The sequence below is a fragment of the Coturnix japonica genome, chromosome 13 (assembly GCF_001577835.2).
Source record: "Coturnix japonica isolate 7356 chromosome 13, Coturnix japonica 2.1, whole genome shotgun sequence".
Classification (NCBI taxonomy): domain Eukaryota; kingdom Metazoa; phylum Chordata; class Aves; order Galliformes; family Phasianidae; genus Coturnix; species Coturnix japonica.
The window spans coordinates 9,371,553-9,384,116 of record NC_029528.1 but is presented as its reverse complement, the minus strand read 5'-3'; the positions used below and the strand labels follow the sequence as shown (position 1 = coordinate 9,384,116).

Sequence of the window (12,564 nt, the reverse complement as noted above, 5' to 3'; positions counted from 1 at the left end):
ATACAAATAAAATATTTTCTTCTTTCTTTAGCCAAAGAAGGTGAAGGATCCTCTCATTAAGAAAAATAACACGTACACAGCTGCAGCTACAAGCTACACCCCTAATATTGCAAGGGACCCTGGGCTGGCAACCATTGCTAAAAGTGCAACGATAGAGCCCAAAGAAGTTAAGCCAGAAACAAAGCCTGCAGAACCCAAGAAAACTTTTAACAGCGTCAGCAAAATTGATCGACTATCAAGAATAGCTTTCCCATTGCTTTTTGGAATCTTTAATTTAGTCTATTGGGCTACCTATTTAAACCGGGAGCCTCAGTTAAAAGCCCCGACTCCACATCAATAACCTCATTTATTCATCTAGCTCTGTTTTGTCTTTTGCTCTGGGAATTGCTTCCAGTTTTCACATACAGTAATTCCCATTCGGAATATCATAAAGGTTTCTTCATTTAACCAGAAGTAAAATATATCTGTATATTTAAGAACCCTATATACAAGGGAGAGAACAATATAAGCTATATACTTTGGGAAACTGATTCTTTAAAAGGGAAAGTAAGTTCTAGAAATGGGAAAAAAAAAAAAAAAGCAAGCATTTGTAGATAGCTTAATACTGAATGTCCCCAAGATATATTGTATATGTACGTGAAAAAGATATTTTTATTCAATGGATTGTGAGGAGCAGGAAAATATTCTTTATGATGTCCATGTTGCACATACTATACTGCACCACCTTTTCAACCACTGTTTATAATCTTTTTAAGGATTTAGAGCTTTCCATTTGCTGAATCCCATAAGGTTATTTTCCTATTCCTTTTTCTCTTCTACATTGTGAATGACCTAAGTTAAAATATTAAATGATCGTTAAAGAAAAAAAAATAAAAAAATCTCAATGTAGATACAGTTCATCACTGTATAGCACATAAAAAATGCTTTAATCTGCTCCCTTACTGCAGTCTTATTCTAAGTGATTAGTTGTTACTAGACTAGATTTCAAACCAGTTGCACAATCAAGTTCAGACCCCAAGTTCCTCTATCTACTGTGTAATCCAAGCAAATCCCAGATGCTTTTACAGATAGCTTTTACTCATCACTGTTCTAGAGATTTAAAAGAACAGACAAACCAAAACAAAACACAAATTTTGCAAGCTCTAGATATGTTGAATGTATTCTTTTATAAAACGATACATTAAGAAAAGCTTTAGAATGAAATTTATGGATAGCAGAAAGACAAAATATAGTATTTAAATAATATATGTAAATATGCAGCATGAGATTGTACATTTTTCTTATTTTCTTTTTCTTTTTTTAAAAAACTTTTTAAAAGTTTTGTTCTTAAAGCATTGTTTAGAAGTCACCTCTTAGCTCTTAATATGTTGGTAAGCGCTCAGTAAAACATATTCAGAGCCTAAATAAAAAAAAATCATCGGCATTGGAAAGTCTAAAAGATATGTAGGAAGTGCTTGGAATTAATTCCATTGGTAAAGTGGCTAAGTGTACAGTAACTTGCAATTTGACAATGTCATCCAATGTTTACTATTAGATTAATGACTGGTCTGCTCAGGTCATGCATAAATACTAAAATATGGGATTATATTTGGTAGGTAAAAATGGTGAAATATTTGTTAAGACAGAAATTCATCTGTATATTACTGCTATATTTGCTGATACACAACTGTTACAATAAGTGATGTAATATATGTAGCATTAAATACAAAAAAAAGTCATACAGAAAAGAATGTACAGGAAAATAGATTTTATTGAGTAAACTTATAACATTTCATTTTTACTGTAGCAATATATTTGTAGGAACAATATGTAAGGGCTTTAAATACAAGATGTCCATTTTGCAGGTATCGTGCTCCCTTAAAAACAATTCTAGTCAGTATCGCTATTCCTGATTGCTGAAATAAAACTGAAATAAAATTTCAGATCAATCTTTTTCAAAGAGACGGGAATAATGGTGAGTGTTGGCAAGGATCAACTCAAAAACCACAGCGCATTGTACTGAGTCAGTTTCGAAGAAATGCTACATAAGTCTCTAGAGAAACAGCTAATCAAAATCCAATTTCACAGTCATATTTCAGGCAATGTCTTATGAACTTTCTCAACCAGTCAGAAAGTTGACGTTCTCTATTTACAAAAGGAAGTAGTTGATGTTTAATTTAGTTGCGTTTTTGTTTTTTGTTGGTTTTTTTTTTCCTCCTTAATATTGCTTCATTGTCTAACATTTAGTCCTGTCTCAACTTGATAAGTTATCTGATTGGAGCTTATTAAAGGGGGATGTTTTCATCTTCTGATATCATGTGTAGATATATGTATAGAAAAAAATAAACTATGGCTCTTTAACTTCAGTGTACTTGTTTATCTTGTTATTTTTGGCGTTAAACTAGTGTGTTCATTTAGGACATTTTATCCTTCTAGTAATTCATAGCTACCTTTCGGTCTGCATTTTGCACACTAGATGTGAATATTACTTAACTAGTCTGCTTTTTGCTATGCAATGACCGCATTATATCACCTCTTAGTTTGTTAGTCTATGCCAATAGTATTATACTGTACAAACTTGATTGCAAAGTTTATCAAAGACAAGGTATTCTCTATGTAGCTTTTTTACAGTGCTTTGCTAAACCATGTAATAATAGTAAGTCTTCCTTGAAAATAATGATACACTCTTATAGAGGACAGTTTGTTTACTCCCGGGATAATTTTAAAAAGATGACATTGAATGTTTATTGCACCTCAGTGCAGTGATGTGGCAATAAAACCTAAATCTAATAGAGGTTGTTTATGGCAGAAGCATGTATTGCTTTACAGAGTTTAGCAAAAGCTCTTTATTTTATGTCAGACTGTAATTCTATTATAATAATAAAGCTAAAAATAATGAAAGTGAATGTTTTACTTTGGTTTTCTTTAGTTACTCTTTTTTACAACACATCACTTTATGAACTGCTATTCATTGAAAAGTAAAGTTTCATTTGGTAAAGAATGCAGTTTAATGGATGTAGTTTTCTGCTCAGTGTTTTCAACAGGAGTGTTTCTGAAATCTGATTTGACATTAAAAGAAATATTGCTCAGTCTGTATAATGTGCATCCAGTGAAATAATAACTCAAATCAGATGAATAACTGGTGAGGTTTAGTACAATGAACATGATATAGGATAGAAAGAGAATGAAATACACTATCTCCCAGCTAAAATGGCAGATAAATCAGAGAGGAAGAGAAAAAATTGGGATTTTTTTTTTCTTTTTTAAACTAGAGATGTCACAGAAATACAGAAAGACTGTTAGGATGGGACCTTAAATTATATAAAATAACACTACTTCACTTCTTTAATGAGTTGTGGGGATAGCATTTAAACAAATGTATGCAAAGGTAGAAAATATTAATTCAAGCACTCTTTTTTATAAAGAACAAACAGAGGGAAGTCATTCCAGTATATTCAGCCCTCTGATTTTCTTGGGAAAGTTCTTGGGAGCAAAACTTTCATGCTTTGAGACAAGACGAAGAGAAACAACCTGTGGCAGATGTAGTTCTAGAGGATCCAGTGCAGGAAAGGCTTTCATAAATGCTATGTGTACATAGTAATATTTAGAGTGTTCTTAAGTAGCTGAGTTCCACAGAAAAATTCATCACAATGTTAAGAAAGATTGTATTAACACAGGCACAAATTCTGTTACCTTATTCCGCTTTCCTCTAATTCGAAGAAGAATATTGCATTCCAAATCCTTGTTCCTTGCTTCCTACTGATAACTACGTGGAGTTTGAATCCCTATGGAAACTCATGCAGGATTTTCAGGAGAAGCAGTGAAATGGCAGGTGACGCTGAACACCCACCTCCTATGTTCATATGCCAAATACAGAGTACATATGAGGACTCTCACATCTCCTTTGTCACTGCTCTGATGTTCTGGGCAGAATTTTACTTAAATAAATTGAGTGGAAATGACTAGATGGAACAGAACTTGGCTCAGGGAAAAGCACGTAGCAGCTTTCAGCCTCAGAATGAAGAACAGCCCTGTCAGAAGGAAGGTTCAGACAGTAGGCAGTCCAGCATGACATCCTGAAATGGAGGTGCTCTGTGATACTACACCAGGAGAAGAAAAACCTCCAGTTCTTCTGGGATCATACCTTGATGATAACACAAGAATGTGGGGGAACAAGAACAGTTCAATCTGAAAACTGCTGGTGCCTCACACTTTCTGTAACTACTGGCAGAGTATAAAATGTTCTGCCAGAAGCCAGCTCTCGTGGAAATGAAGATGATTGAGGATCCCTGTACGTGGAGGCCAGTATTACCTAACCATAGGCTACAGAAAGACTTCTTTAGACAAGCATTCTGCTGGCTTGGTCTTCCTGGGGTTGATCACAGTATCAGAATCACAAGTGGTAATTCAGACAACTACATTTAACAGCATGATGTTACATCACGCTGAGTAGGGCTGTCTGAGCAAGTAAGTGCCTCACTTGGTGTAAAAATGTACAGCTGAGCTTGGCTGAAGCATCCTCCAGCAAGGAGGTAACCCTTTGGTTCAGCAATCCAAGCTCTCAAAGTGTTAAAGGCAGTCAGACTTTATACAGTCTTAGTAGCAGAAATGGGTGTATTAGGTGTATGTACGCCTATTCAAAAGGTTAACAAAAGCGAAGAAAATCTCTGACCATTTGATGGTATCTTTTGGACTGACAGATAAGGACCTGAAAAACCTCCCCATTCCTTTTTATTTTTTTTTATTTTTAAACTCCTTCTATTTTCCACCCATATGGTAAATAATAAAAGCTTATGAAACATCCTAATGGCCAGAAAATGGGGCACGCATGCTTCAGGGAGCAAATAATAAGAGAACTTCTCTCAGCCTGTACTTTGTATCTGAATGTCCAAATAAATTAGCGTGACTGGGGAAAGTCTATCTTCTTCTTAGAGGCTTGAAAAATAGCAGTCACACTTATAAATATAAAAACCTCAAGATCTCCGCAGACTTTCTCCAGCAGATCCACAGGGAAAAACAAACAAAGCAAAACCAACAAAAATAGCTCCTCCTATGCATAAAAACAACACAGCTCAAATAAAATGTGTTTGCATTCTTAGCAGATGAATTTTGCAAGTGAAGTGTATTGTCAGCTTGTCAAGCTGTTGCTGTCAGGTTACATCTGATTACAAATCACACCAAATACAATAAGAGAGGCAAAAGCCTCCCAACGCCAAGTTTCTATAGGCTCGCTCACTCAGGCTACAGCCCCATCCAAACAGGCAGGATGACAAAGTGGCTGCTGATAAAGTCGTCTGATTACACAGCTCTAGGGCATCTGAAGATGCAGAGAGCAGATTCTACGCTTGCAGTACAGCTGTCTGTTACATGAATTTCACCCAAAGACTAGAGACATTTTCTCCCAAAAACCTGCACACCAACTAACAAATAGAAATGATTTTTTAGTGTGCTGTCATGGGAAGATTGATGAATTCTGGTGAATCAAGGGCATTTGACTATAAAGAGATCAGATGAATGTTTCCAAGTGCTTTCACAAAGTATACACTTAACCTCAAATTACACAAGCCTAAGACCTGAACTAGGACTAAGGTACTGAATTTGTCTAGAAAGAGTTTGCTTATGGCTGCTCAGAATGCACTACCTTTGCTACATGATCATTTTATAAGTATTCACCATATAATACTTATAGAAGAAAATACCTGCTAGAGGATCCATGCAACTTAAACACAAACAACAGCTACTAAAAGCAAAACGAACAAAGCTCCTATTCCATTACTTCCAGCAGCAGCAGAACAATACTTTTAAATACGTGATTTTCAAGTTTCAAATCTGCTTTCTATTACAGTAAGACACATTAATACATTAATGTAACAAGTTGTCCACAATATGAAAAACTCCAATTATATATATATATTTATGATCAACAAAAATAAAACCCATTGAAGCTAAAATACAAATATCCTTATTTTCCTCTTGAATTAAACTAGCTGACAAAGAAAGAAAAGCTCATTTAAAAAGAATCTTGACTGAAATCAATGCACTTTCTGAATAAGAGAATAAGCCATCAGAGACCATGGTGTAAGTAAATATCTGCCAACTGTTAGGACCTGCTGGAGGGCCATGAATTCAAGAAGGAACAATAACACCTATGAACAAAGTGTAATCAAATAAGAAGCTTTCTACTCTGTAGAATAATAATACAATTTCAGTAGTTTCAGTGGGCCTTTTCAACAGGGTTTTTTTGTTTGTTTGTTTTTTCATTGAAAAAATACAGCAAAATACAAAAAAAGCCAAACCACCCATGAAATTCAACTCCTGCTTCCTTTCATCCCTGTCTGTGTAAGGGGCTAAGGCAGGCACGGAGATGTGAGGTTCAGTCCCCAAAGGTAATGGTGCACAGCTCAGGAAATAGCAGCATGGGTGTCTTAAATCAAACAGTTCTAAGACAGCAATGTGAAATAATTTTTAACTACAAATAAAGCTCAGCTGAGCCTCTCAGATATAACAAAATAACATGCAGATTAACATAAAACTCTGAGGAATTGAAAAGATTTTGATTCTTCGTTTGTACCAGAGAGCTAAAGCAAACTTTGAAGAAAAAAATATGCTACAGATAGCTATTTTGAAGACAGTACCTACTGTACACTAGTCTGATTTCTGCACATTTTCATCATCACATCTCTAGTTTGCTTCATCTGCAAGGAACTTGGCTAACTTAGACCAAGCAAAACTGGTCCTTGGGTCATGAGGGCCTTTACCAGCTTGTCTGTGATTATCCTCCCTCCTGAGTCTCTCATTTAGGAAGACACAAAAAACAAATGAGAACACATCTCATTTCAACAGTTTAATACACTGTGTATTATGAAAGGGATCTATATACACCAGTATAGTATTTAGGTAACTGCAAAATCAGAATTTACACATTGGAGCATACTTACACCCATATGTAAATACCAGATTACAGATCCCCAGAAAATGAGAGCATTTTCAGCAGTTCCACAATAGGCTTAGTGTATCAGCCACAATTTCACTAGCACTTAAGAATGCAGAGGAGTTGTTCTCTGGTCTTTGAGTTAATGAATCTTAATAGTGATTTCATTTGTAAATAGCTCTAACTTTCTTTTCTAAGGGAGTTGGGGCTGGAAATGTTCACTTCCTACCTACTAGTTTGTGAATGGAAGGATGCTTCCCTTAAAGCTCACTAGTAGAGAGGTTTAAAAATTGAGCAAGTGAATTAAAACAACCAGAGAAAGAAAGATTATTGTGAATAATAACAGATTAGGTAACCCAGAAATCCAGTTTCAGATGTTTATCATAGATTTAGTACTGATGTTCAACAGCTTCTTTTTCCCCGCACAAAGCCTCCTAGACACTGACCTCCTAACAAATGCATTAATAAAATACAACAAAAACCCCTTCAAGTGGATGAGAGCTGAATAAAGCCAGCATTGGGTGCATTTGAAAACTTTACCAGATATCTTAGCCATAGAAAGGACAACTTTTAAGTACTCTAATGCTACTAAAGAAAATGTAAGAGAAAACAAAGGAAAACAGTATTTGACTCCACAGCAAGCACGGCTTACAGTTCTATTCCCATTTTTCCAAGGTATGGGACTAAAAACCTACTTTTACGCAGCATGCCACACAAACACAGGTTTCAAGTGATTGAAAGAGGAAAACAACCATTTTTAATCAAGCCAATATCAATCCTTTTTTATAACTCGACATTTATATTGAGAATTGTCATAGAACTGTGTGGAGACAGATTAGAAAAATTAGAGACACTAATTAATTGTCTTACTCTGCCAGGCCTTAAGAGCAGACATATATATACGTTATATAACAGGTAGCTCAGATTTGTGAAGCACACCATTCACATTCTTCTAGAACTGATGTTATTTCAATACTTTTTTTTTTTTTTTTTTTTTCCTTTTCCTAAATATAATCCCTGGTTCAATGCAAAGTAAAACTTACAAAAGGTAAGACTACTATTGTTACAGGTTTAGGTTCAAAGGGTAGGAATAAGTTTATGGTCATACTTCTTGAATTCCACCTGAAGAAATGCATTTTTACTTGGCTAGTCCAATAAGTAAATGGAAGGAAGTCTATAAATGAATAAGATTCACTTATAAATGTAGAGATATAAAATAATAATAACAATTATCTGGTGTGGCACAATCTGGCATATTTATTACTAAACATAGTGTACTTAAAAACAAGAGCTGTAAGACAATAGGCTGTTTTACTACTGCCTCTTAATGGGAATTACATGAATAATGAGTCTCAGGAGGCACTTATCAGTGATAAAGGTAAATATTGGCTCTAAAAAATGTCAGACAAGCTATTATACCTCTGCATTGCAGGCAAGCTAGATAGGTTATTAGCCATTATTTTGTTTTATTATATCTAGCATTTAATAGCTTGGAATGTACATTTAAAAGATAAAAAGACTGATGAGATCAGAAAGAACGGTGAGTGCAAATGCCAAATATACATCCATTTCTCTTCACTTCATAACTGTGACTGGATGGTGTGCATCAGTGAAGAAAACTTGTCTTGCTTCAAGGTCAGCAGCTTGAACAGAAAACCAGCACAGCAGAAAATGAGTTGCAGAATGTTTCGTTCCCAGTCTCAGACCAAAAATACACTTGATTCTCCTGTTATTAGATTTTCTCTTGTAAGAAGGAAGTACTTGCCCAAGGCTTCAGCTCCATTACCTGAGGCATGATACAAAGGTTGCCAGCCTTTTGCACAGTCAGAGGAATGGACACACCATTCTCAACAACGCTTACAAAGCAAAAAAAATGATGTGACGAAACTCAGCCTGCTCAGCTCCAGCAAGAATCGAAGGCAAGAAGGCTGTATTTACAAGTGGAGCAGCTTAATTTGGGTGGGGAGGTTGGTAAACCATGGACACGTGTGTCTGTGTAACATGGGAGGAGGTGATGGCACAACTGTCAGACTGCTGCTCAGAGCAGGGCCCAGGTGACGAGGGCTACATGATGCATACTGCTCGCTGCCAAGCTTGCCCTACTACTGACCTACTACTGACTACTACTGCTGGCCCTGCAGGAGAAGCCCAGCATGTCACAGCATCCCACCAGCCACATGTTTGTGGGGAAAAACCTGACTTGGCATGGGGTTGTCTCTGTGGTCCAATCACAAAGACAACAAGGAAAAAAATAAGGCTGAAAGGGATGCAAGAGGCAGTCCCAAAGGTTGGACATTAGGAGAAATTTCTTTCTCAGAAGGAGTGGTAAAACACAGGCACAGGTTACCAAGGGAGAGGGTAGAGTCACCATCCCTGGAGCTGTTCAAGAAATGCAGAGATGAAGAAGTAAGGAGCATGGTTTAATGGGCATGGTGGTGGTAGGTTGAAAAAACAAAAGGTGCCTATCATTTAGATATCATTTAGTTTCAGCAGTGACTGGAACATGCAGTGAATTATCAGTAGTTCCCAGCAGTGAATAATGTACAGAGACATAAGCAGCAGATTATTACAAAAAGTAGGAAATGCCTGAAATTTCACCACAGTAAAAGCACTGGCATCAGAAACAACACTGGCTTACATTTTATGGAGTTTCTTTTTTCTTTTTCAGTCCTGGTATGTATCTGAGTAGAAATCCAAGGTTTTGAGGCAGATGGTTCTCACCCAGTTTATGAAATCTATAGCATAAGTCTAAAATATGTTCAAAATTACTTTGAGTTGTGTACTTAAAGGGTAGATGCATTCTCTCTCTTGCAGGGGATTTCTCCATAAACAGAAAAGTTTCCTGTATGTTTGGACTGACTCTTTGGCGACTGGTTCCCAGTAGTAATATATTTGAGAAATGCCTCTACTCACTCTACTTGTGAAACTGTCAGCCCCACAGTCCTAAAATTCACTAACTGGACTCACATTTCTGCTACTACTCACACTGATACTGGCCACTTCCACACAGTGGGTCAGGGGACAAAGCTGTAAATATACCCCAAGATGAGGAAAACCAATCTTGGAGCCCAAGAAGCAAAACGACTAATGCAGAAGATTACTAAATACAAGTAGATGCCTCATGGCACTGGAGTCTTTGGAGAGAATACCATGGGGCTACTTTTCAATAAATACAAAATAAAATCTTATGGCAAACCACAAAGAATAAGATATACTGCTTTTTTTGTTCATCGCTCCTAATTACTATTTGCTTAAGGGGAAAAAATGGGAGAGATTATATTTGTATAAAATATACTAAAATATTTATATGGCTAATATGACAGAAACTATAAAAGATGATGACCCTTAGACAAATTTGCATCCTCCCTCGGACTTCTGCCAAGGGCAGCATGTCCCGTGGTAAAAATAACTCTGAACTAAGTATGTATATTTAAAGCCAAAATTGTACAATTATGAGGAGATCCTCTTGATTCTAACTAATGAAACAGTACTAACCCTCCAGTCAATTTATTAGAATACTCTTAGTAGTTTATATATACTAGCACACAGCTTTTATATATGTATTTTTCACAGATTCACAGTTATAGGGGCTGGCAGGGGCCTTGGGTTGGAAACCGACAATTGGGAAGCCAATTGTAGGTCACATAGAAGCATGTCTTGATTGTGCCTTGCTCTATTGCTGCATGCCACTGAAAAGAGGGGACCCCTATTGACTTGACTCCCACATATTAGCAATTTATAAACAGTTGAGATCCCCTCTCAGCCTTCTCTTCTCCAGACTGACAAAGCCCTGGTCTCTCAGCCTTTCCTTATATGGGAAAAGTACACATGAAGACATACACATGTATGAACTTCTTCCTTAACATCAGGTGGTACTTCTCTCTGCCTTAGCTTCAGTGTTCATTTCCACTTGCTTAAACTCCAATGCCTAGTTATCTACAATCACAGATGCCTTCGTGTAAAAAAAAACCTAGCAACTCAACGTAATATCTAGAAAACTGAGAATATTGCCACAAATGGGATTGCCTGAACAATTTTGGGTCTCAGAGCACTTCAGCTAATATGGAGTTTTGATTTGCCATTCATGATGCAGCTTGCTCAAATAAGTGGTGAGGAAGCAGTTCTTTGAGATATTAGTGGAACACAAAGTAGAATCTCCGTGCAGATTTCTTCAAGTTTTCTAAAGCTTCAATTACCTGCTTTTGCTTCAGTCTTCCCTTTGCCAAGAGTTGTGAGGGCTAGCTATGGGAAACAGACCTGGGACAAAACTGAGATGACAGATTGTTTTGTGCCACAGGGGACTGCTAGATTAAAAACCACAAGGAGCTTGTGGAAAGATTTAGTAGCTGCAGGCAACCTATGTCAGAACTAGGAAGCAATAGTCCTGGGACAGCAGTGCCTCACAGCTGTGACTTGTAACAACTGTATTTGGCCTAAGTGCCAGAAAGTGTTTAATCATCTATGAAGTATTGAAAGTAGACAGTAAAACACAGAAAGGAATAAGCAAGCAGCTACTGCACATCCCATTCTTAACAATGTAATTAACATCTCGATAATACTGTCACTTTCTTGGATTTGATAAATAAGAAGCTTTTAAATGGCTTTTAATCTTTGCAAGACACTAAGACATTATAACACATCATCAAATTGGACCATCAGCTTTGGAACTATTTCAACTTCTTTTTTGATTTTTATTTTCTTCCATGTGGTCAATTTTACTCGCAGTCAAGAAATGGAAGGGGAGGGGAAAGTTGCAGCTTTCGTTTTGATTATACCGGAAAATTAACCTTGTTTCCATAACGAGTGTCACCCCTGAAATGATCATTCCTCCCACAAGCCTCCAGCAAGGGAAGCAGTCATTTGCAAAAATAAGGAGTGGGGAGGGAGGTGAGGATGCTTTCCATTTCCCAGAGTGAATTACCTTATCAAAATAAATGAATGTTTATTCATGTGCGATTTGAGATCTAGAAACATTCATGTCCCTCATCGTAGAGAGCAGCAATTGCATTAGTCTCATTGATCATAATTTGTAGTGGTTGGTGCAGTGTAACGTCTTAAAATGCTACTCTACTCTAACAAAGAATAAGAGAACATAATATATTTCTCACTAGATCTTCTGGAATGTTTTTTTCCTAATGCATGAGTTTGTCCATAATGACCAGAATTTACTTTTATTAGATTATATCTACTGAAGAGGTACTCTGAACATCAAGCATTCTCAACACCAAGTGTTTGTGCATCAATACTGTACAGTTGGTTTTGAAGCCAGGAACCGGATTTAAGAACATCACTGTAACACTGTTCTAGTCTGAAGAAGCACAGCATGGGATATCATATGGGCTGTACAGCTCTCATCTATCACTATGAAAAACAGCTTGTTAAATACTGGAAGATAAAATCTGAATGTGCTCACAAGGTTTTTATTCTGCAGGCTTTTAAACATACAGATGTACTTTATTTTGAGCAATATATTCTTGCTGTAAAAGAACTGAAATAATAAAAAACTGTAAGAATTTTATTTCCAAGTGCATAAAGGATAGAATATGCTATGAAAAGAAATGTGAAAGTCTAAATACGATGACTAAAATTCAAGGATGATAATGCAGTAATATTAATACAGTATCAAATGATTCACAGGGAATGAATAGCTGACA

The 12,564-nt window shown here is 36.5% G+C and overlaps 1 protein-coding gene across 2 annotated transcripts in view; it reads left to right on the top strand.

Annotated features, from left to right (window-relative positions):
• Positions 1 to 2,880, top strand: part of GABRA1 (gamma-aminobutyric acid type A receptor subunit alpha1) — a 37,172-nt gene extending 34,292 nt beyond the window's left edge. For both annotated transcript variants that reach the window (XM_015876366.1, XM_015876367.2), the window contains exon 10: positions 32 to 2,880. In XM_015876366.1, coding sequence (XP_015731852.1) covers positions 32 to 340 — 309 coding nt within the window. In that variant the 3' untranslated portion in view covers positions 341 to 2,880. The remainder of the gene's footprint in view (positions 1 to 31) is intronic.
• Positions 2,881 to 12,564: the final 9,684 nt, after the last annotated feature.